The 26,394-nt window shown below is 39.8% G+C and overlaps 1 protein-coding gene across 1 annotated transcript in view; it reads left to right on the top strand.

Moving 5' to 3' along the window:
* Positions 1-26,394, top strand: part of Nt5e (5'-nucleotidase ecto) — a 51,837-nt gene that overhangs the window by 9,000 nt on the left and 16,443 nt on the right. The window contains exons 2-3 of the mRNA XM_076858451.2: positions 10,869-11,091; positions 13,338-13,526. Coding sequence (XP_076714566.1) covers positions 10,869-11,091; positions 13,338-13,526 — 412 coding nt within the window. The remainder of the gene's footprint in view (positions 1-10,868; positions 11,092-13,337; positions 13,527-26,394) is intronic.

Here is a 26,394-nt window from a genome sequence, read left to right as displayed (position 1 = left end):
CTTCAATAACAAAGTCCTGTTTGGGGGAAGGCAAATTAGCAATGCTTGTTTGGGAAGATTGACAAACAGTTATTCGTGGCAATCATTTTTTGTTTGATTGGCTTTTGGTTTTCAGTTTTGTTTTGGTTTTCCTCAGTGTTAAGAATCAAACCCATGTAATGGGATTTTTTTTTTTTTTTTAAAGAATGGGGAAAGGAAGTAATTATTCCCCCAAAGCTCAAACTTTAGAAGTTGCCAGTATCTAGAAATTTGTGGTTTCCACGCCTCAGAGATGGGAACAGATCCCAACAGGGGCTGTGACCACAGGCCTCTGCTTCTTTTGTTCCCGTCTGAGTCCCAGACTCTGGGGTTGGATGAGACTGGGCTCAGGTGGGTGGGTTGGGGTGGGGTGGGAGGGCAAAGGCACCTTCTCAGTTCATCTTGTCTTTGTCCTAGCATCTGTGTTTTATTAATTAAAAATGGGAAAGAACCAAATAAATATTGTACTGGGAACTTTCTGTACTTCACTCACAAATACATCTGCTGTGTAAATTCCTTTAGTGTTTTATTTCCTTCAGCCACATAACTAGAATTTGAAAATTATCTTAACACTTCTTTTCTCTCACTTGAATAATTGATTCAATATGTCATCTGAACATTAGCTGGAATCCTCTAATCCCTCAGAAAGGTAATTAAACCTGTGGGGACCTAATTTAGTTGAGCAGAATTTGTTTCTTTTCTTTTCTTTTTTTTTTTAGCACTTGTTCTATTTTTTAGAATATTTATTTTTTAGTTTTCGGCAGACACAACATCTTTGTTTGTATGTGGTGCTGAGGATCAAACCCGGGCCACATGCATGCCAGGTGAGCGCACTACTGCTTGAGCCACATCCCCAGCCCCAGAATTTTTAAATGTAACAATGATGTGCACATTTTGTATATTCTATATCGGTTCTTTTCAATAGATACAGAAACACAAAATGCTTTCTGTTCAGTATTTGTTGGTCAATTTTACAGCATGTATTGGTGAGCAGGTAAACTAGGTTGAGCCCAAGATCTTTTCTGCCATTCCAAGGCAACACGCCCTGACCCAGAACTGTGGGCATGAGGGCAGCCCAGCATCAGAAATAGTCCACAGTGGATGGGCACAGTGGCACATACCTTTAATCCCTGCAGCTTGGGAGGCAAAGGCAGAAGGATCACAAGTTCAAAGCCAGACTCAGCAAAAGTGAGGCACTAAGCAACTCAGTGAGACCCTGTCTAAATAAAATACAAAATAGGGGATGTGGCTCAGTGGTTGAGTGCCCCTGAGTTCAATCCCCAGCACGTCCCGCACCCATAAAAGAGAAAGAAATGGTCCACAGTGCAAGTAATACATCAATCAAACAAACATAATTTGGAATCCTTCCATCTTAAAGATGCTGTTGAGTGCCCCTGAGTGATTGGCAAGTGAGCCCCATTGTGTAACAGTCTAGGCTCTCTCCTTAAGCCTTACATTATAGGGCTGACTGTGCAGCCTCCAGTCCTGAACAGATGAGCTGGTGTATAAGTGGCTAGCCAAATAAATGTGCCTCAGGTTTCTCACATATAGCTTTTTGACATTATTACAATTGATTTCTGTAGATTGAAAAAAAAATTTCTTCTTCTCCAAATCATGCATACTCCACAGCTCTTAAATCAAGTCTTCTTTGTTTCCTGACATGCTTAATCTTCTTATCTTCATTCCCTCATTCATTTTCTTTCCCTCAGTTGTTTCTACCATTGGTGTGATTTGCCTGTGAACCTTCCCTGAGCAACCACATGTAGTTGAAGCTTGTCCTCTGAACTTGATGAGCAGCATGTGCCTTCATCCTCACACATATTCCTTCCAACAGTTCCCATGTATTATGTACACATGGGTGGAGGGGGCGGGGGTTGTGCTAAAGTTATGCTCGCTCCTTGTCTGCCCTTCTAGCTTCCTGAGGACAAGTGCTGTGGCATTGTTACTTGCCTTCTTAGAACCTTGTGAGAAACTAGCGAGAAGTTAAGTGATTCCCATCTCTTCCATGCACATACATTAGCAGCAAATTTGGCCGAGTAGTTAAGATACTAGCTGCTAAAATCTCACTTACCTTTGCTCAAATTTTAGCTCTGCCACTTGCCAGTTGTAGGAGCTCTGTGCCTCAATTCCCCATCTATAAAAAGAAGAACTAATAGCATGCACCTTACAGCTTATAAGGATTGAACGAGTTAATACACAAACTAGATGGAACTCACCTTGTGGTAGCAGTCTGAACTGCTAATATTTCTTTTTGCCTTTGAAAAAAAAATTATTTTTTGAAATTCCTTTATTTAAAATTTTTATAGTCCTCTGGGAACAAAAGACCAAGACTATGAAATGTCCCCTTTCTGATTCAGATATGGGTGTCCTTTGATAGAACAATTAATTGGTCACCTTACCAGATTTCTAAAAAAAAAGACTTTGACAAAGTTTCATCTTCTTGCCAACTTCCTCTGTGAAATCAAAATGATGTTCACATACACACACACCAGCAGTGCACACAGAACAGTTCAACAAACTATTCCGCCCCTCCACCGCCCCCAAAAAATGTTCTCCATTCACTAGAAAGTGCTAGCGAGATATTAGTAGAAATATGAAGGTAAGTTGCAAGTTTAAACATGGGGAATGAAAACAAGAGAACCCGGGCAATTGTCCAGAGAGGGTTGCTGGGAGGTCAGGCTGCGAATTGGGATGTAGTCAGCTAAGCTTTTCACCTGTTTCCTAGCAACTTGGTTTCTCTCATTTTACCACAGAGATATGGCCATTTACCAAGTTTATTTCATATCCTGCCATCTGAAAAGGTTTAATGCCTCACACAGCAAATCATAGAGTAAAATGGAGCGGGTGGAGTGAGTGGTTTTGTTATTCGGTAAACATCTGCTGGCTACTGGTGCCAGCTGTTTGTCTGGTGTCACCAGGGGTCCAGGGGCAGTTGATGTGTGAACAGATGGCTACATCCCGGACAGGTGCTATTAGGGATGAGTGTGCAAGGCATGGTGGATGCACCCAAGAGATGTGCCATGGATGTACCGTGGAGATCTCCAGGAAGCAGCTCAGTGTATCTGAAGGATTTAGTGTTTCTGGAACTGAGGGCACCTGAAGTTTAGGCAGAAAAAAATGATGCAGCTCAGAACATTTCTGGAAAATCAGGGAGTGTCTGTGTGTTATCCAAGGAGTTGGGACTTATTTTGGCGGGAAGCAGGCAGCCCTGGGGAGACTTAAAGCAGGAGTTAGAGGCAGGCAGGGCTGTGTTTTGAGAAACTCATTCTGGTGTCCTGTGGTGATGGGATTGGAGCTGGATGGATTTGTGGCTGACAGACTGGCTAGATGACTCAAGAGTGTTCCAGGGGAGGGGTGACACAGCAGAGCAGGCAGTAGGAATGTGAGAGAAGGAGACCACTGAGGGGTGAGGCAGGATGACAGGCATCTGGCCTGTTTGTCTGTGGGGTTGGAGGATATTAAAGGATAGGGCTTCTCAATACTTCTCTCTTTCTCCGTTTCCAACACCTGGAATGATATGAATCTTGAGTGTCTCCTTCATGGGATCACTGTGATAAGCATTCTCTGCCAGTGGTTGACCTGACAGGGGACTCTGGCCAGTACACAGAGTGGGATGGGGAGCTATGGTGACAAGGGAGGAAAGGAGCAGTGACTACAAAATTGCTGCAGTCAACTCCATAAAGGATTTCCTGAAACAAGAAAAGAGAGAGGGTATCAGGTGTCTATTCCCATGTCCCCTCCCAGGCCTGAATGTTTTCATAATGTCTGTGACCCACTTTGCTTTGTTTCGAGCTGGGAGGCCAAACGTGAAGAGGGGAGTCTTCCCAACATTTGGAAAAAAATTTAAAATTTCTGATATCACTTGGAATGAAAGTTTTGCTACAGAACCAGGCAAACAGACCAATGGGGCTATATCAGGAACTCCTCAGAGATAGTTCGCTGAGCCCTCCTCACACCTATATTTGTTTGGGGACATATGTTGCCCACCTGAGAAAGCAGGCTCTGTCTGAGACAGTCTAACTGCTTCTCGGCCTTTGAGGTTTGCTCCGCTTTAGGGGCTTTGTGGCTTGCTTGCCTTTTATGGTTCAGTTTCCTGCTAAAATTATTTTTCATTTTTCTGTGGTTATTATGCTTCCTTATCAAAGGCTTTCAAAGTAGAACCCTGTGTGGTACCTGAGACAAGAATGACTATGTTTTGTAACCCTTTTTTCTCATTACAGCACACATAGAAAATGATATTGTATAGAATTTTGGCCACCTAGACCAGAGGCTTAAAGACTAATAACTCCAGAATTGTTTCTTTTTACTTGTTTTTTCTCCCTACCAGTTACTTATTTACTTCTTCATTCATTCAATGAATATTCACTGTGGATTTTCTTTTAGATACATTTTAAATGGGCTTGGGGGATGAATTAATGCATTGTTTAATTATTTAATAATAGTGAGGTTTTGGGATCAACACCTGTAACTGATGAAGTCAGAAGATTTCTCTAAAATATTCCAGAATAATAAATGACTTTCATGAAAAGCAATCCAGTGGCCACCGACCTGTGTCCCCTTTTGCAGGCCATTCCAACCAGCGTCAGGGCCTTGATCCTCATCCTGCATCAGCCACCAGCTCCGACCTGTTCTCACCTTAAGTGTGTTTGTTTCTCTTATTCACACCCTGAGCTGGTTCTCACCATTTCTTCCTGTCCATTTACTCGGTAACAATGTGAGACTTTATTTGTAGGTGAAAAGAATAGATGGATAAATGGCAGCTCCACCTGAGAAGACCATGGGAAAGAAAAAACATAGATGTCTGACCCACTGAATCAGAGGACAGTGTGGTCAGGCAGCAGAGTTTCAACATGACTGCTGCCTTTGGTTGTACATCCCATCCATGGGATCAAGTCAGAAGGGCTTTTTTTTTGTTTTTGTTTTTTTACTTGCTAAAGATCTATTTTACTGTTATTAAAAGCCAGGAAATAGATAACAATTATTTTCTTAGTGAATAGATAGAAAATAATTTTACCTCAAGTGCCATTTCTAGTTGGTTGAGATTTGCTCCCTGCATTGTCTAGATAGGAAAGGATTGTGAGGCTCCTTCTAAACTCCACGGGAAATACCAGCTCAATCAATTGGTATCTGCCATGGACAGGAAAAAAGTTCAGAGAGTCAGGTATCTCTCATTTAATTTGGCATCCAAAAGATAATGGAATGCTTTGGGGGATGGGGGTTAATGGGAACTGAACTGAACCCAAGGGCACTTTGACTAAGGTGCTGAAGGTCTTGCCAAGTTGTTAAGATTGGCCTCAAACTTACAGTCCTGTCTCAGCTGGGATTTCAGGCCCAGCTTTGAATGCTATTTTGAATTATTTTTAGTATATAGTGTATTGGAAACAAATAAATGGAGATGTGATCACCTCATAATTACCTGTTTTTTTTCCAAGTAAGGACATGGGTTACTCCTAAAAGGAAAGTAGATTTTTGCCTGTAACAGAACTCATGTGGATTAAAAGCCAAACTTTAAACACAAGTTATCCTTTATTCCTAATTGCAGGGTTTTTTTTTTTTTTTAATAACCAAAACAAGAAACTTGGCATCAGAAGTCTTAAAATAGCCTCATTCCTCTGTTGGTGAATCATATGACCTGCTAGGTCTTACTCTTGGTCAACAGAAGTTTTTTCCAAAGCTGAAGAACTTTCATAAATTATCTATATTCAGTGTAAATTTTAACGAATATCTGCAGAAGATGTTAGAAACATCAGACTGTTCATTTAACAAGAGGATTTTGAGTCACAAAAGTATCAAATATTTTGTTCTTCACATTTACATTTTTTTTTCTTTTTTTTGGTACTAGGGATTGAATCTGGGGGTGCTTAACTACAGAGCCACATCTCCAGCCCTTTTTATATTTTGTTTAGAGATAGGGTCTCCCTGCATTATTTAGGGCCTCACTAAATTGCTGAGGCTGGCTTTGAACTCACCATCCTTCTGCCTCAGCCTCCAAACTGCTGGGATTACAGGCATGGGCCAATGCACCTAGCTTACATTTTTTTTTTATGAAGAAAAATAAATTGGTTTTAATTCATGAATTCTAGGGTAACTTAACAGTATTTCATTAATTATTGTACTTTGTATTATAATGTTAGTTTAATATCTGTATTTTATTTTATTTTTTTAAATATCAGAAATTTATTGGTTGCTCAAAACATTACATTGATCTTGACATATCGTATATCATACATTTGTTTCAAATGGGGTATGAATTCTTATTATTCCCCCATGTACAGATTGCAGGATCACGTTGATTATACAGGCACGTTTATACATACTGCCACACTAGTGTCTGTTGTATTCTGCTGCCCCTCCTATCCCCTTCCCATCCCCCCTCCCCTCCCCTCCCCTTTGACTTTACATGGCAAGATAGTGTTCAGCTGGGCTCAATGGAGAGTAGGGAAAGTTTCTTTCATGTAAGAGCACCAGGGTTTTTTGTTTGTTTGTTTTTCTTTTTCTTTTTCTATAGTGTTTTAGGCTTTGTCCTGTAATAAGAAAGTGGTGGGGGCAAAGAGCCAGGCCTGGAGCAGATGCTCATGTTGTATCTCTGTGATTCTGGTGATGGAGATACTGAAGGCCATTTTGCTAGGCTCCACTCTTAAATTTCAGGAAAGTGCATTTGGTGAAATTTAATGTTGGTAGTAAAAATATACAAGGTTGTTATAGGGATAAAATAGGGTTAATGAATGAATGAGTCAGTATTAGAAATGCAATGTTTGGAAAGCAAAAGACAAGGGTGAGGAGAAAGAGAATATGATTTAAGATCATGGAAATCCATTGCCTAACATGTCGGTTAAACAATAAATAGCAAGTGCAATTTAGCTATAAAAAATTTACAAGCACACATGAATAAAGTTGGGTGAGCATTTTTTAGAGAAGACCAAAAAAGGAGGAATAAGAGTACAGTCAGCCCTTTCTAGCTGTGGGTTCCAAATTCATAGATTCAGTCAACAGCCTATTAAAAATATTTGGGAAAAAAATTGTGTCTGAATATGTACAGATATTTATCTGGCCATTGTTCTCTAAATGATAATAACTATTAAATAACATTTGCCCTCTAATAGGTAATATAAATAATTCAGAGATGATTTATGGGAGGATGTGCATAGTTTATGTGCAAATACAATGCCATTTTATAGAAGGGACTTTTCTATGAGGGATTTTGATATCCTTTAGGGTCTTTGAACTAATCCTCAGTGCATATAGACTATATCTACTCTGTATGTTGGGTTTTTATGCTTTATGTTCTTTTAGGTGGTCTTTTTCTGGTATATTTTCGTATTATTAACAAAATAATATCAATGAATAAGTAGATCCATCTATTTAATCCTTTTCTTGAGTGCCTGCTGTATGCCTGCACTTTGGGGGACTTGATATAACTAGGTGAGTGGCATGATCCTCCTTCTGAAGACTTTATGAATCATTAAGTTCTAATAAGTGCAAGAGAGTAAACACAGGTAGGAGGAAGTCAAGGTGAAGAAATGAAAATACAAATGTCTAAAGAAAATAAATATTTATAGAGGGAATTTTCTGCTTTGTTAATCTTTGTATAAAAATTATAAAATTGTAGGAGAAAGAAAAGATACATAGACTGTTCTGTTCATTGGCCATTGAACAATGCACTCTCCTGGCCTCCAGGGACTGGTGGGTGTCAGACTACCCAGTGGGCAAGTGAGAAGTCTGCTGGGCTGCAGAGGGATGGGGTTGAAGAGAGGAAAGACATCAAACTCAGAGCCTCCAGGAAAGCGTTCTTGGGAAGTCTGTCTCCTAGTGGCACCATCAGATTTCAGGAGCCAAAGGTTTAACAAGGCACAACATGAAAAAGGAATAGCTTATCCTGACTATCCATTGTCATTTATCTGTTATATATACAAAGGGACAAAGATAAGAAAGCATGGAAAACTATAAGCTATTAGGAAACAAACAAACCTTGCTATTGCTGTGTGCCGGGCCTTAGGCAAAGCCCTTTCTGGCCAAGCATGGAGGTTCAGAAATGGAATGGAACAGAAGTGGTTCTAGCCCCAGCTCCACCACTTACACTTGTGTGACCTCCAACAGTTCCTTTAACTTCTCTAAGTCTCAATTTCTTCATCTGTAAAATGAGCCTGGCAATAGCAGTACCACCCTCACACAAAACCAGCCTTTCTGTAGAAAACCTTTTGTTGTTGTTGTTGTTTCAGTGCTGAAGATTGAACCTCGGTCCTCCTGCCTATTAGGCAAATGCTCTACCACTGAGACACACCCCCAGCCCAGATCACTTTTCATTATGCTGGCTTGCAGCAAGTGTCCAGTGAATGCTAGTTCACTTTAATTACCACTTTTGTTTCATTCATTCATTACCCTTTCAGAAGAAACTGCCAGAATGTGCCCCAGGTCACTCACTGTTCATAAGTGGTAAAGCAGCTCTGCCTGGTTGCCTCACACATTAGGAGGCGGGTGTTAGAGATAGCCTGCAGGGGAAGGCAAGACCAGAGCTCAGAGAGCCTCTGAGCCTCTGGATGTTGGATTTCATACTATAGGTGCCTCTGTGGGACCTTCAGATGAAGAGCGACAAACTCAGATTTTCAGTTTAGAAAGACTATTCTGGCAGCAATATAAAGAGTGGTTTAGAGAAGGGAATGGAGATGGCTGAGAGTCCAGCGAGGAAGTCATTGCCTTAGACCAGGGGGGAAAGGCACTGGCTACAGTGAGGCAGGAGCAATGGGATGGACAGAAACAGGAGCATTTAGGGCAGGGGAAGGAAGCAGATAGGAGGGGAAAGAGAAGAGGGAGAAGGAGAGATGAGTTGCTCCAGGCTTTATGGCTTTGTTGACTGGGTGCACAATGGCACCTTGGACCCAGATGGCAAATCTCCTAGAAAGGGACTTTGAGCTTGGCAAGCTTGGATACTTTGGAGCCACTGAGGGGAAATAGTCAGTTGACATACAGATCCAGAAATTGGGAGAATGACTGGAGAATTTACTTTTGGGGTTGAAAGTGTGAATGTGAATGAGATCATTTAGTCTTTCTGTCCACAGCACGGAGCACCATGGATCGGGGCTTCTCTCCCCACGAGTTTAGGAGGAAAAAGACAATCAAAGTCATTATTTCCAGGAGATTTATACTCTAGTAGGGTGGTGAGGAGAAGTCATTAAATAAGTAACAAATAAGTGAAAAGTATAACTTCAGTCATTTCAAATGCTAGGAATATAATGTTACTCACAGGTTGGATAATCTTTTATGAAGAACAGTAGAAACATTCACTGCAAACAGAACAACCATACAGTTAAGCAACATAATTACTATACTATAACAAAGAAGATTTATTCCACCATGGGGAGAAAATTTTCTGTGCAAAGAGAACACCAGAAGAAACAAATAAACAACCCCCCAAAACCAATTTCCTAATGCTAGGAGAACCTTAAGTCTAGATCAGTTTTTAGGAAGGAACTTAATTAGGTAAGAGGAAGAGATAAAAATCCGTAGGTCATCAGAGATGAGGGAAAAGGCAAGTTCAGAAATTAAGAATTTACTAGAGGAGGCAGCTGTGGGGGAATGTACAGTTGTTGTGTTGCTTTCTCTGCAGAAACATACACCCATGAGAATGTCTGCACAACCCTTTAAGTCACTGGTAGTCATTGGATGCCTGCATGCCACAAGAGGGGACTATAGTGCTGAGCAGAACAGAGAGGGTGGACCACGGTGGCTCAACACCCGGTCCAGCAAGGAGACAGATGTAAAAGAATAACTCTACAAACATACCATTGTGGGGTGTGAAATTTGCTAAGAAGAAATGGGTGAGGCTGAAAAGAATATACTCTAGCCCTTGTTAGTGTGAGGGATTGCTAGCCAGCCAGTGCCTCCAGGCTTTGCCCAGCTGACCCACAAAGACAAGCAAAACTGGATGTGATATTTACATTTGAGATTGTCTGGTTTGAGTACTAAGTCAGCAGAATAGTCTAAGCAAGCGTGTGAGTGCCCAGGGGAGATGGGTGTATCCAGCAGGCAGTGGAGGAGAGTGTTGAGTGCTCTGGGAAAGGCAGGAGGCAGGTCATGTTTCATGAATGTGACCCTGTATGGAGAGGGTGCTTGAAATCATCCCTGCTCCCTGTGAAGCCTTGTGCTCAGCGTGGGTCCAGAACCTGCTGAAGGTCACATGGTCATTTCAGCATGAAGTTCATTCTCAAGGTGAAGCTGCTGAGAACGGAAGAAAGGGTGGCCTGGAGCTGATGGAAGGAAGAAGCCAGTGCCACACAGTAAACTGTGGGGATGCTGGATCCTGCTTCCTTCCCAGAACTAGAGGACCGTGGGAGTCCCTGGGAAGAAGCAGCTGTGGGAACCTGGGGGAATGAAGGCCTGGGAGATGTGACCAGGAAGAAGGCTACTGGTCTCTGCTGACAATTCCTTTGAGTTGCCTCTTGATGAAGTCCTGTTCGTGTTAAGGGCTAGGTCTGAAATGTGGTTTTATGAGAGAAAACAGAACACGAAAAGGCAGGGCAGAGACAGGCAAAGGCAGATTCTGGAGCCCCCTCAGATCAGGCAATGGCGAGATAGCTTCAACTAGCTCTCCAGTGACCCTTGTGCATTTTGATGGCACCTTCATTGATGGGCTGAGACCTGGGGGAGCAATGATAGACCTGCTCATGATCTGAGTGTCCCTGGTCCATTCCAGGATCCCTGAGTGAAATCTTGGAAGTATCTGGCTGCTGGGTCTGTCTCATAGAACCTAGCTAGTTTGGGGAACCACTAGGCTGTAATATTTTTAAAGTATGTTTTTATTGGAAATTCCAGAATACCTAACTCTTTTTGGTTTTTTTCCCCCTTTTATCTAGGCACTGGGAAATCACGAATTTGATAATGGTGTAGAAGGACTAATGAATCCACTCCTCAAGGAGGTCAACTTTCCAATTCTTAGTGCAAACATTAAGGCAAAGGGGCCATTGGCATCTCAAATATCAGGACTTTATTTGCCATATAAAATACTTTCTGTTGGTGGTGAATCCGTGGGAATTGTTGGATACACTTCAAAAGAAACCCCTTTTCTTTCAAATCCAGGTACTTTCTACTTTTATGCACATGTGGTTTGAAAATAGATGGGTTAAATCAGACCTTGGTAGTATTTTTATGGATTGTAGGAAAAATAAGAACAACTGGGCAAATGATGTACTTAGGATGACATTGAGTCTATGTTCTAAGTTACTTTTTAAAGACATATGCCTTCTGCTCAGTGAACGCTTTGTTGACATAGAAAGTATCTTTGTTTAATTCAGTGCATTCAAAACTAGAAGTGAAGTCTGACAGGGGCTGTTCCTATAGATCTCTGGCCCCTAATCAAGCCAAATTTTTCTAGTCCTAGTGACCCAGGCATCTACAGATACATAATTTGTATTTCTAGCACATTTAATTATTTTAATTAGGCAATAGAATTCCTGCAATGTAATTCTGCCTGTGAGATAATAAGTAAGATGTTTAATGTGTCATAAATTGGTAAGGCAGTGGAGAAAATTGAGCAGGAAGGAGAGGGCAGGTGTGGGCAGGAGCATATACCTTGTCATTTTAAAGGGACTCCCAGAGAAAGACTTAAGAGAGGGCTGACCAAAGAGCCTTGGGCTTCTTGGGGTAATCAACAAGAAGCAGGCTTCTCATGTTAGACTATGGTGGCAAAGCTGTTGCAACTCTTGATTTTGTGGGGGGAGGTGGGGGTAGGTGGGTACTGAGGTTTGAACTAAGGGGCACTAAACCACTGAGTCACATCCCCAGCCCTATTTTGTATTTTATTTAGAGATGGACCTCACTGAGTTGCTTATTACCTAGATTTTGCTGAGGCCGGCTTTGAACTCGCAATCCTCCTGCCTCAGCAACCCCCTACCCTGCTTCCCACCGAGCTACTGGTATTTCAGGTGTGCACCACCACACCCAGCTGCAACTCTTGATTTTTAAATGTTGCTTATAAGTCATGCCAACACAGCAAGTCCAAACCAACTGTGAGTGGCTAATTTTCAGATTGTCTGGTTATGATGTCAGCAGTGTTGTTTATCTTCAATGATAATTTGCACATGTGGAATTGACATGCAGTTAGAACTCCACAGAAGCATATGGAAACTCCTGAACATCACAGTGTAAGGAGATGTAACAAGGGATGCATTTTTAATAGTCTTATTACTCTTTGGAGAAAAACATTTTTCAAGCTGGAATTTGCAGACTTTCATTTTGAAACTTCTTTATGGGATGTTCTTTTACTTCATAATCTTTTTTTTCAATTTGGCATTTTAATTTTAGTGCTGGTTCTTAGAAATTAGGATAAGGAATCTGGATCAACTAGAGGACTGCCTTGCAGCAGAGAACTGGGTTCAACTTTAGGGCAGTGTGTCAGTATTTTCAGTGACCTTCATGCTAGTCATAGTCAAATAACTCAGAACTTGCTGAGGTTCAGCTACAGAGACTAAGGAACTGGTCATCTTGAAGCCAAAGTGCACCAGGCTGAGCAGCCAGACCCATGCTTACCAACAAGAGATTGTTTATTACCACTGAGTGTAGGCATAAGCAGCAAGTGAAGAATGTACACACTTCCAGTGCCAGCAATGTTTAGATGAGATCCCTGTTCAATGCAGATGTCAGTAATGCTCTAGTGCTGACATCATCCTTAAATGAACAGACCAAGTTATCAACTGCCATGTTAAAATTAGCATCCAAGGACTACTTGCTGATAGATTTATGTGTGAAGGCTAATTATCCCAAGTTTCCAAACACAGGCATGGAGCTGCTTCTATATACATCAGGTTTATATGCTCAGACATTTCTGCATTGACATTATGGAAGTTTGCATATAAAAAGAGATAAACAAACCATAGTCTGTGCTCTCCTCATAGTTTGGGATTGAGCTCAATTTTAAACTAATGCAACATGAAGTAAAAGTAACTGGGAATGTGGATTTGAAGTTTTATTAGCTTCCTACGGGATTTGTCAATAATGTATAAATACATTTTAGTCTTAATTGAAGAGATTTAACAAATTAAGTTGTCTACTAGGCACAGTGGTACTCACCTGTAATTCCAGCAATTTGGGAGGCTGAGATAGGAGGATCACCAGTTTGAAACCAATCTAGTTAATTGAATGAGACCCTGTCTCAAAATGAAAATATAAAAAGGGCTGGGATTATAGCTCAATGGTAGAGCAAGCCCTGAGTTCAATCCCTCAGTACCACTAAACAGAGAAATAAAACAATAAATTAAGATGCATATACTTAGCATGTTAGTATGTAAAATAAGAATATAATCAAAACTATTTATTTTGTCTCTTAGGAACAAATTTAGTATTTGAAGATGAAATCGCTGCATTGCAACCTGAAGTAGATAAGCTAAAAACTCTAAATGTGAACAAAATTATTGCACTGGGGCACTCAGGTTTTGAAATGGATAAACTCATCGCTCAGAAAGTGAAGGGTGTGGATGTCGTGGTGGGAGGACACTCCAATACTTTTCTCTACACAGGTAACTGTTTCAAAAGACTTGCATAGGCCAGGATGTCCAGATAAGTTACTTTGTCTTTTTGGCCTTCATAACTGCTATTTTTTATTTCTATTGTTATCCAATATGCAATATCTATTTTACAATCTATAATACATTGTATATATGCAATAGATATGGAATAGGAATGTAGGCATTTTTACTCAGAGGCATTCCAAGAATTTATTGGTTTTATGATTATTAATTCCACTTATTTATGTATAAATACATACAAAACACACATATAAAAAGATTACCAAACCCCATGCAAAAGTCAGTTTATGGATAGACTTATATCTAAAGTCAATATGTCATATAAATTTTTTAAAATTTTTTATTGGTACATTATAATTAATACAATGGGATTCAGTTTTACATATTCAGACATGAACATGTAGAACAATATCACTTAGTCAGTTTTGTTCCCTAGTATCTCCTCTTTCCCTCTCTTCCATCCCCTTCCTCTACTCTACTGGTTTCCCTTCTATTTTCATGGGATTTCTCTGCTTTTATCCTTATTAAAAAATGTTAGGGGCTGGGGCTGGGGCTCAGCAGTAGTGCACTTGCCTGGCATGTATGAGGCATTGGGTTTGATTCTTAGCACCATGTAAAATAAATAAAGGTCTATTAACAACTAAAAAAAATTTTTTTAATGTTAAGCATAAACAAAATAATGTAAGTAGGGCTTGTATTGCTGATGGTGACACAATTGGATTTGTAGGTTGCACAGGTAGCAGAGTCTGAATCTCTGGGTTTGGGTTCTCACTCTCCTGAATGCCAGGACTGAGGTCTCTATTCAGTGCATATATCAATACTGCTCTAGTGATGACATCATCCTCAAATGAACAGACCAAGTTATCAACTGCCATGTTAAAATTGGAAACCCTGTGTGGCTCCTGGTGCTCAGAGGGAGATGTGTTCTCACCACTGACCTAACTGTCCCAGCTTTTTACTCAGAAATTCTAGTTATAAAAACTTTTTTTTTTTTTCCATTTTGAACCTATGGTCTCCCAAAATGTTTGAATCTGCTGGTTCCGTCTTTCCCACCTGTACCTTGAACTACATTGATCTTTGAAGAGCACACAAGAAAAGGAGGAAGAGGAGGTCTGGCTAGTAAACAGCATGTTCATCAGCAGCTGGTCTCCCCTTGGAGAGACTTAGGTGGACTATATAAAGGCATCCTGCTTTTATAATTTTGCAAAACTCAAAATATTCAAATAATAGGAAATATCAAAAAATGTTAAATGTGGTTATCATCAAGACAATAATTTTTATTTTTTATAGTACTTGTAAGTTTTTTCAGATACTGGATATGTTACTTTTGCAATCAGAAAATGAGGGAGAGGAGGGGAGGGGAGGGGAGGGGAGGGAGTCAAGGGAGGGACAGACAGACAATATTGAGTCAGAAATCCTCATTCCTGATTACCTTAGCTTCAAAATGGGGATGATAACTTTTGAGGTGCAGCATTGTGGTGAAAATCATGTGAGGTGGGATATGAGAGTGCTTTTTAAACTGTATGTAGCTATGCCCTGGATGCAGTGAAATGGATGTGATTTTTTGCTTACCAGTAAAAATATGTCAATTAAAATTAGGACTCACAAACTAGGACTGGCCTTCAGTTAAGAACATAATGCCAATATTCATGTTGTGCTGAGTCAACCCCTTCACATGTATTATTTTATCTTTTTGAAGTTACATTTAAAGAATAATTTCAAACTGAGCTTTACCCATTAGTGGTTTTAAAAGCAATTTGGTAGCTTATGACACGTAGCATTTTTAAAAATAGACTGGACTAAAATAGACTGGGCACTTACATTGTTTATAAGAAGGATAAATATTGTTACACAGGAAAATAAGTGTATTAAATGGTGAGACTAGCCCCAGGCACATGGCAGGCAATCAGTAAGTGTGACAGAGATGGTGATAGACAGTGCTGTGAACTTTTTTCTTTTTTTTTTTTTTTTTTTACCTGGTGTTGGAGATTGAATCCAGGGCTACTCTACTACTGAGCTACATTCCTGGCTCTTTTTATTTTGAGAGAGGATCTCACTAAGTTGTCCAGGCTGGCCTTGAACTTGTAATCCTCTTGCCTCAGTCTGCTGAGTTGCTGATATTATAGTCATGTGCCACTGAACCTAGCAGTGATAGGAACTTCTTGGGGTAGTATCATCATACCATCTAAGAGTTACTTTAGTAGCTCCAGAAGTATTACATAGTCTAAGAGATTCAAGACCAGGGAAAATCCCAGCAGGTCCCTGGGCAGAAGTTATGACTCTGAAGTCCTACTAACCCCACCACTATCTAATGGTGGAATCCTGCTTGTGCCTCTTTTCCCTCATCTGTAGAATAAGGGTGGTAAAAAGAGTACCCATATAAAGGCTTGTTGTGATTTTGATACATGTAATGAATGGATGTAGATAAACAGCATCTGTCTCAGTCTGTTTTCACTTGTATCATGAAATACCTCAAGCTGGAAACTTTATTAAAAAAAGAAATTTATTTTATGCACAGTTTTGGAGGCTCAAAATCCAAGATCAGCCAACCTTATCAGTTTGGCCTCTGACAAGGTCCTTTTGGTTGTGTCATAACATGGCAGAGAAGGAAAAAGGGAAATGGCCCTATGCAGAAGAGGCCAAGCAGTGGGGTGGCCTCACTTTCTAAGAACCCACTTCTCCAGAACTATCTGGTGCCTTGCAACAACTGCATTAATCTCTTCCAAAAATGATGCCCCAATGACTTCATTCCCTCTCACTAGGCTCTACTTCTTCTTCCCCTTCTCTTTCTTCTTCCCCTTTCTCTTTCTCTTCCTCTTCCCATTCTACTTCCTCTTCATCCTCTCCATCCTCTCCTTCTCCTCCTCTTTCAGTATTGGAGATTTAGCCCAGGGGCACTTTACCACTGAGCTACGTCTCCAGATGTTTGAGAATAGAGTCTTACTAAGTTGCCACCACTGTCCTTGAACTTGTGATACTCCTGCTTCAACATCTTGAATAGCTAGGATTACAGGCATGAGCCACCACACTTGGCTTAGGCTCCACTTCTTAAAGGTTCCACCACATTTCAGCATTGCTGCACTAGGGACCAAGCTTCTAGCACATGAACCATGAGGGGACAAACCACATCTAAACCACAGAAGCCTCAGAACAGGGCTAATACTTCCACACAGCTCTTACAAACTCATTCTATGAAACTATTATTACTCTGCTACCAAAACCTGGTAAGGACACAGCAACAACAAAAAAGAAAACTATGGACCAATATTCTTGATAAACACAGATACAAACATCCTCAATGAAATACTTTAAGTTGCAATTAGTATCATATTAAAAAGATCATATACCATAATCAAGTTGGCTTCATTTCAGGGATGCAAGTTTGGTTCACCATACACAATTCAATGCATACAACACAGCACATAATTAGAATGAAGGATAAAAATCACATGATCATCTCAATAGATGCAAAAAAGCCTTTAATAAAATTCAATATCCTTTCATAATAGACTCCCTGAATAAAGTAGGTAAAGAAGGATCATATTTAAACCTAATAAATCCTATCTATAGCAAACCTACAGCCCAGATCACACTGAATGGGGGAAAAACTGAAAGCATTTACTCTAAAATCAGAAATGAAACAAGGTGTCCAATCTTATCACTCTTATTCAGTATAGCACTGAAAGCTTTAGCCAGAGAAATCAAGAAAGAAAAATAAATAAATAAAAAATAAAAAGTAGAAAAGTAGAAAAACAAGAAGTAAAATTATCTCTTGTTTGCAGATGATATCATTCTGTTTCTATAAAACTCTAGAGTACACCAAACATCTCTTAGAACTGATAAATTCAACAAAGTAGCAGGATAAAAAATCAATATGCAAATATATAATTTTCCTACACAGCAATAATGAACTTTCTGAGAAAGAAATCAGCAAAATAATTCCATTCACAATAGCCTTTAAAAAAATTAGGAGTAAACCCAACTAAGATAGTGAAAGACATCTACTATGACAATTATAAAACTCTAAAGAAAGAGATTGGAGAAGACACTAGAATATGGAAAGATTGCCTATGTTCACAAATTCGGAGAATTAATATTGTTAAAATGACCCTACTATCCAAAGTGATATACAGATTCAGCATAACCCTCATCAAAATGCCCAAAACATTCTTCATATAACTAGAAAAAAATTCTAAAATTCATATTGAAACCCAAAAGATCCAGAATAGCCAAATAATCCTTAGCAAAAACAACAATACTGGAGGCATCACAATGCCTGATTTCAAAATATAGCACAAATAGCACGGTATTGACATAAAAAATAGACATATAGACCAATGAGATAGAATAAAAGATCCGAGAATAAATCCATGCATCTACAGCTATCTGATTCTTAACAAAGAGCCAAAAACATACATTAGAGAAAGGACAGACAGCCTCTTCAACAAATGGTGCCAGGAGAACTGGATAGCCACATGTAGAGATTGAAACTAGACCCCTATCTCTCACTCTATACAAAAATCAACTCAAATGGATCAAAGACCTTAATGTAAGACCTGAAACCTTGAAAACTGCTATAGGAAAACACAGAGGAAATAATTCAGTAGACTGGTATAGACAATGATTCCCTGAATAAGACTCCCATGTAATACGAGTAAATAAGAGCAAGAATTGACAAATAAGACCACTTCAAATTAAAAAGCTTCTGCATAGTGAAGGAAATAATCAACAGTGAAGAGAGAGCCTACAGGATGGGAGAAAATATTTGCAAGCTATTCATCTGACAGAAGATTAATATCCATAATATGTAAAGAACTAAAAAAATTCAACACCAAAAAAAAAAAAACAAACAAGTAATCCAATCAATAAATGAGTAAACAATCTGAACAGACACTTCTGAGAAGAAGTACAAGTGGACAATAAATATATAAAAAAATGTATAACATCTTCAGCTGTCAAGGAAATGCACATCAAAACTATATTGCAATTCTATCTCACCCCCATCAGGATTGCAATTAGCAAAAAAAAAAAAAAAACCTAGCAAGAAAAAAAAATAACAAATGCTGGTGAAGCTGGAGGAGTAGGAGAGGGGAAGAAAGGAATACTTACACACTGTGGGTAGGACTGTAACTTAGTACAGCCACTATGGAAAACAGGTTAGGGGTCCCCCCACCCCCTGCAAACAAATATAGAACTACCATATGATCCAGCTATACCAAACCTGGGTATATACCTGAGGCACTCAAAGTCAGCATACTCACACTATTGCAGCACTATTCACAATAGCCAAGCTATGAAACTAGCCTAGATGTCCATCAGCAGATGAATGGATAAATAGAATGTGGCCTATATACACAATTGAGTGTTATTCAGCTATGAAGAATAAAATCATGTCATTTGCAGGAAAACTGATGGAACTGGAGATGCTCATGTAAAGCAAAAGCAAGACACAAAAAGACAAGTATTGCACATTTTCTCTCTTTTATGGAAGCTAAGGGATGGGGAAAGATAAAAGTATTAGGAGGGCTAGTAGGGAAGGGGTTGGCAGAGAGAGTAACAGGGTGGATACCATCAAAGCATGTTGTACACGTTTGGAGATTTCAAAATGAAATAATTATCTTGTGCAATTAATATGCACCACTAATAACATTTTTGTTTGAAACACCCTTCCCCAAGGCTTTTCTCAGTTTTTCTGAGACACTGTCAGAACCCTAGGACATGCAGGAGCTGGTTATGTCTCCTGTCCCTTCACATTAGAGAAGTATTCTAAAACATTTTTGTCTGTGATCCATAAAAAGAATGACATTTTACAGAAAGACCCAACACACACATGTACATATTGTGCATGTGCATTCCCCTACAACGACACACATTCACACACATAAGTGATATGAAACTTTCACAGAATGCAATCTGATTTTCTGTTCTCTGGTTTCAGTTTTTTAAAAATACTAGTTACTACTCATTAAATTAATTTCCTTGGATTGTAGCTAATGAATATTTTTGAAAAACTCAGCTTTAAAAAAATAAAAAGCCTCAGCTTTAAATGAAGCATGAAGCAGACCATGAACCATCCAAGGAGTCTCACGCCTCCTTCATATGCTGAAGTCATCCCTGGGTCCCTGTCTTATCTCCATGCCATCTTATTTAATGCCATTTAGAGCACCAATGGGACAGCCTAAGGCAAGTGACAGTTTATAGCGAGCTCTGCTAGTCTGAAAGGGCTATGTGCCACACCTGCCTCCCATGAATCCTGCAGCCTACCCTCCTGCTCTTGTCACTGTTATTCCAGCCAATGAAATTCTACAACAGAGGATGAAAGAGAGATTTGAAGATAAAAATTATACTTGGTTTATCTCTAAATCTTGAAGTAAATAATTACAGTTTCTGAGAAAACTGGCATGACTGAGTCTTAGTCATTGATTTCACATTTCTTAATGGCTTACCAAGATTAAACTTGTTCTGAAACTCTTCTGTTCAACACTGGTTTTGAGGATGGAACCTAACAATGAAAGGCAATGCTAGGGCATTTTTGCCCATTTAAATACATTTTCCCAGCCTTTAAAAAAAAAAAAAAATTCTCCAAATCATTTATGGAATTCACAGGAAGTTAAGACAGTGAATCTGTTAATCATGTTTAGTTAATATAGCTAAAATAATACATCCCTCGGAAATTTAATTCTTGTTAAGAACCATCTCAGTGTACACGTGCATGCACACACGCGCACACACAAGCCTGAAATAAAATTTTCCCAAGTACCTAGATGGCACTCCACTATTTTTTGTTCTATTATTTAATTTTTAAATATCCATCACCACCTACTAGTTTTATTGTATTGTAGCTAGCCCTATTTTAAAAAATCTCAGCTCTCAAAGATGCATGACTAATACAGCTCATGACCTGCTTCTCTTCAAATGCTGAAAGTCATTCAAGGTTCCTTCAACTGTCCTCCTCTGCTAAAGTCACCTGGCCATTGCCTGACCATCTCACATCAGAGAGAAGAGGACTCCCGACCCCCACCCCCACCCCCCACCCCCCACCCCCGCCAAGCTTACATAATGTTAAGGCTGCAATGACAAGGCCAGAATGCAAATGCTTTCTCTAAAGGAGCTTAAATCTTGGAGTCCTTCAGTGGACCCCAGAGGCCTTTGGAGAAAAAAGTAGTAAAGGGAGTGCAAGTTGAAACCTGCAGCAGGTACACCAAGGGAATCTGTTCCCCTGGAGACTCTTCAAGGAACTCGCAAGATGCTGTCTTCCTGATTGCCACCAATATTTTAACTAAAGTTTTGGTTCTACTAGTCCATCTGGTGAACTGTGGCCTAGGGTCAGTTTCTGTATCTACAGAGGTGGTTAGAATTGTTAGTGCTGTTAATGGCTTCCCCTCTAGAAACTCATCCATGCATAGAGCTTGATTGTTTACTTTTCAAGATTTGAGGAAATAAAATTTTTGAGAGAACAATTTGTAACTTCCTTAGGCTACTTCAATGAACTTAATTCTCCTCTAACCCCTCTGAGGCTCATACCCTGTCCCCTTCTTATCACTATCAGCTAATGGCCTCTAAGCGCACACTCACATCACCAACAACTGAGCACTGGCTTTTCTGTCTTCTCCTTTCCAGCTCCTGCCTCCCTTCTGGTGGGGTGTAGATGGCTGATACAGTAAATGAGATTCATGTTTCCTTGATTCCCTTCCCCAGTGACTGTTCCCTACACTCCATTGTAAAAATTTCACTTCTGAAGCAAAGGACTGAAAATTGGTCGTTGCCAATGTTGCTCCAAAACTCCACTCTCCAATTCTTTTGCCCTCCTATTTCTAGAGTTCTCCAGAGCTGGGCTTTGCAAATCCTCCAGTCTTGAGGAGAGCAAATCCTCCTCTTTTCCTGTCAATCCAGCACCCTTCTCATCTCTCCTTCCTAGCCTGGAAGCATTCATTATATTCTTTTTTTTTTTTTTTTTGGTCTTCCACAGGAAAAATTTTTTAATATTTATTTTTATTTGTTATAATTAGTTATACATGACAGTAGAATCATTATATTCTTAATCATGCCATGATGGACACATGGGAGGCAGGTGTTCAGTATTGTTGCCAAATGAATGTTAAACAGAGAGCCTTTCAAAGTTTAATTTTTTAAAAATGTGATTGTTAGGCCTTTAAAATTAATTATCTAATATTCATCACTTCTGGATTCAGAAGCACATTTGTTGAATATGAAACTCAAATTTTTTCATTTAAAGAGCAGAAATTACATTGATAACTACAGAATTTTGTTCTTTAAACAAAAGGAGTTGACGTTGTAATTATAAAGAAGACAGACTAGAAGAACCTGCTGCATGCTCTTGACTCTACAAGGAGCAGATGTTTCCCTGCTGCATTAGGATAAGTGGGGAGGGCAAAAGACTTTTGTTATAAAAAGCATGATTATCGAAACTCCATCGGTGGAAATTCACAGGCAGATAAACAATGCTTGCAAACAACAAAATTAGAAAACATATTATTATTAGAAAACCATATTCACAGGACAAGGAAATATTGTCCAACAAAGAACTGTTTCCTTTGGGCATTTGATAGGGACTGCTGACATCTGTGGTTTATTAAGTAAACTAGAGTATCAGCAAAGAGCAGAGGTGTGGCTAAAGCTTCAAAGATGATTTCCCTCAGTCTTTTTGAATGAGATAAGCACTGCGACTTCCTTGTTCCATTGGTTACCCATTCAGGGCATTCAGTAGACCTGCAGTCGTCGTAGCCCAGCCTCAGTATTTGCTTCCTTTACAGAGCAAAGCCAGAGGCTTCTTATTAGAGATTTTTTTGTAGCACATTAACACCAATCTTGCTTTCTCAGATGAAATGAGACTATTCAAAGCCAAAATCTAAAAAGATTGTAAAACAAATGATAGTCAAGACCCACTGGCAGGGCTGAGGTATGAGGAAAGTTGATGACAACCATTGTGAAATCCTGGGACCATGGGACAGACACTGGATATCCAGAAGATGGGAGTTGGTGCTTCCTTAGTTTTGCTGCCTGGTGATTTTCTGCAAAAGTTAGCATTCCTTTGACTTCTTAGGAAAACAACTTGGGGACTTTGACCTCTGCAGACAGTTCCTTCCTTGGCTCCTCACTGCTAGTCATCTGACCTTGAATTTGTTAAATATCCTGCTTTCTTTCTTTATTTTTTTTTTTTTTTTACTTTTTTTATTAGTTGCTCAAAACATTACAGTGATCTTGACATATCATACATTTGATTCAAATGGGGTACATAATCTTATTTTTCCACATGTACAGATTGCAGGATCACATTGGTTATACAGCCACGTTTATACATAGGGCCATACTTCAAAAGATGGAAACAGCTATGTAGCTACTTCTGAGAATTGTTATAGGAACTAAGTAAGAGAAGCTTGACTAATACACATGTTCTAAGTATTTTACTAAATGAATTATTTCTCCCTAAAATATATTCTGCCACCAATTTCCCTCTTATTGCTACTCATGTATTTTTAAGATTGTGAAATTTTAAGGGCAATAAGCCTATGAATAATTTTTTTGCTTCATTTACCAAATGTTTTGTAATGCTAGTTTTATTTTTTATAATAAAAATTTAAAAGAACTCTCTAAAACCTATAAATTTAACCATTAATCCCAAACCTGAACTACTATATTGTTATTAAATTAAAAAAAAAAAGTTCTCCCAAATTTGAGAATCTGACCCGAATTTTCTAAATGAATCTTCTTCCTTTTAAAAGATAAGAAACTGGGGGTATACTGGTTTAAACCAAGCAGCCTAATGATGCTTCTCTCATTTACTTGCTTTTAGGCTATTAATTTCTCCCCAGCCCAGAAACATTTGTGGATGGGAATTGGTAACTGTTCATCAGTAAGAGAATATCCCATATTTTTAATGAATAATTATGCAAATAATTAAATAAATTGTGGTATAGGTGATTACAAAGTAAGCTGTGAAGAGAGAAGTACAAGATGCTAGGGGTGTGGCTCAGTGGTAGAGCGCTTACCTGGCATGGGTTCAATCTCTGGCACAACAAAAAAAGAAATGCTGTGAGAGCCTACCCTAGGAGAATCTCACCAAGAGAATTACCAGTGAGTGTTTCCCTGAGGAACTGACATTAGGACCATGATCAGAAAGACAAACCCCAAGGGTGAATAATCATCATTAGTCTTTATTGAGCACTTACCTTGAATCAGGCTTCTCCTGCTGCATTATCTTCTTTAATCCACCAAATAACCCTGTAAGGTTGGGTATTGTTACATTTTTCCATCTTCCCCATGATTAATAAATTGAAGGGAAAAGATGTGACTAATTCACCCATGGGCCTCTGGCTCCAGTCTTACTTCCTGTGTGAAGGCTCTTGGCAGTTGGGTATGGTCCAGGAATAGGAAGAGGACAAGATTGCTGAAGGGCAGAGTCGATGTTCTAGAAGAAGCTGTGAAATAAGAAAAGGCCACCCTGACTAGGTCTTACAGTTTATGGTATTCGTATTATGGTCAGTGTTTTTCCTGTGGCCAGTAGGGAATATCTGAACCAGGTTGTACATGATCATATGTGTGTTTTAGAAGGGTCACTCAGGCTACTGTGTGGGGACTGGATTAGAAAGAAGCAAAGAAGAGGCCAGTGAGGAAGCGCTGGCAGTAGCCCTGTCAGGAGATAAGAGTGGCCAAGATTCTGGCTTAGTTGGGGAGATGGTGGCAAGGAGACTGATGATGAAAGCGGTGTGTGATGGGAATGAGCCCTTCTGTGGTGTGTAAAAGAGAAGCTTGAGGCTCTTAGAAACAATGATTTGAAATAGGTTGATTAACATTGTTTTCATCCAGTCCTTTTTATGAGGGCCCCAATTCAGAAGTCATAAAGTTGGTTCTCACATGTGTCAAAGCCACAGTGTGCAGGAGGAAGGCTTCATCGCAGATCACACAGGTCACACTAGTCATGCTCCCCTACAACCCAGGGGGTGAGTGCTGATGAGAAACAGGTTTGACTCAAAGCCAGCCTGGAGGAGGGCAGAGGAGACCTCCCTGTCTCAAATCTCCATCTTCCTGGGCTCAAGGGAATGGACAACTTTAAGGAGAGGGGAAAAGTGGACAAAAGGCTGGAAATTTGGGCTGGGGCTGGGGCTCAGCAGTAGCGCACTTGCCTGGCATGTATGAGGCGCTGGGTTCAATTCTCAGCACTGCATATAAATAAATAAAGGTCTATCAACAACTTAAAATTAAAAAAAAAAAAAAAGACGGGAAATTCGTAGAATTCATCCTCTTCCCAAGAACCCCTCAGCCTCTCAGTGAGAGTCTCCACTGCCTCCTTAACACATCAAAGGGAATCTTGACCTCCTGGAATCAGCATCTGCTTTTTCTTTTTTGATGTTACCTCTTGAGCTGAGGACAGGAGAGGGCTTTTTTTTTTTTTTTTAAGAATTTAGAGTACCATAAGTAAGGAATATTAAAGATGAGGGAATAGATTAGGGAAAGGTTGTGCGAGGAGAAAATCAATGTAAGAAAAATATCTTTCCAAGGGAATTAGAGGAAATAATTTTGTTTTAAAATGTCTCCCCAAATTATCCTGCTACAATAGCACAGACTTCCTTAAAACATCTTATAATTCAGGCAGTTGAAAACCACATCAAAGGTCTGTCCCTTGGTACCTCTGTCTGTTACCATGTGATACCAGGACAGTTGTGCAGATCACAGGCTCCCAGGGCAGGATGCCTTGAGGTTCTCTCAAACACTGCACTTTGCTACAATACGCCTATTTTCCCAACTCCAGATGTCAGTCCACAGCTCCACCACTTCTCTGTTTGGTTCCTGGAGGAGTTATTAGCTAGACGACTGGAACAGGGTCTGGTGGACAGTTTCACTCCTGCCCAGAAGATGAGTCAGGTTTCCAAAGACAAAGATGTAGCTCTGTGTAGACAGAGTATTTTGGATATAAGAATCCTTGGCCGAATAGCATGGAATGGTGTGGAAAATGTGAAGCCCTGGATTGTTTTCTCTGCCAGTAGTTTTCTGAGATTGTCAAATGTACGAAGCAGACAGGGCTCTGTTATGGAGGAGTCTGAGACTAGCCAAACTAGACCAGCTATTGCCTCAGCCACGCAGGAAGCATCCCCCTTACTCCTGATTAGGTCTTTTTAAGATACTGAGGGAACATATTTTTTTGTAATAAGAGGAGCATCAGGGTTTTTTGTAACTGGAGAATGTTGCCAGTCTGACGGGAGCTGGGTTTGCTAACTCCTGTTTGCATGATGAGCTGATGAGGTACTTGACCAAATTTCAGATTCATAACTTTTACATTCTGTTTAAGTTCAGATATTTCCATGGAAGACAGAAAAATTAAGACTAAAAAATAGTCAGGCTTGCCATTCTTTGGGGTTTCCAGGAAACTTCCAGACTGATTTTAACAACTTTGTGTTTTTCCCTCTTGGAAGGGGCATTCTCCGCCACCTTGTGGAAGTTTGGGGAACTACACCTTTCTAAATACCTGCCTTCAGAAAAGGAAGGACCAACCCCCTGATCCTCTGAAATACAGAGCAGACCCCAGCTTTGACCTAAAGGAAAACAGGACAAACAGAATGGGGACAATTAAAATTTTCATCTTCCCTTCTCCTCTACCATACATCAGGTCACCTGCTACTGTCACAGCCAACAGTTTCCTGTCCGCTTTGAGGAAATGGAACAAGGTTCTCACTGATCTCCAGTTGGGTGCCTTTTTAAAAAGTAAAGTTCCAAGACTTTTCTTGATTCATCTTTTCTTCACAGAGGAAGCAAGATAACAGGACTTCGAAGTTAGCAACAGCTGTTTCTTGTTAGTGAGGTGCTGGTAATTTGCAAAGGTCTGTCCCTTGGTACCTGTCTG

Source organism: Callospermophilus lateralis, chromosome 6, assembly GCF_048772815.1.
Source record: "Callospermophilus lateralis isolate mCalLat2 chromosome 6, mCalLat2.hap1, whole genome shotgun sequence".
Lineage (NCBI taxonomy): Eukaryota > Metazoa > Chordata > Mammalia > Rodentia > Sciuridae > Callospermophilus > Callospermophilus lateralis.
This window is presented reverse-complemented; position numbering and strand designations above follow the sequence as displayed.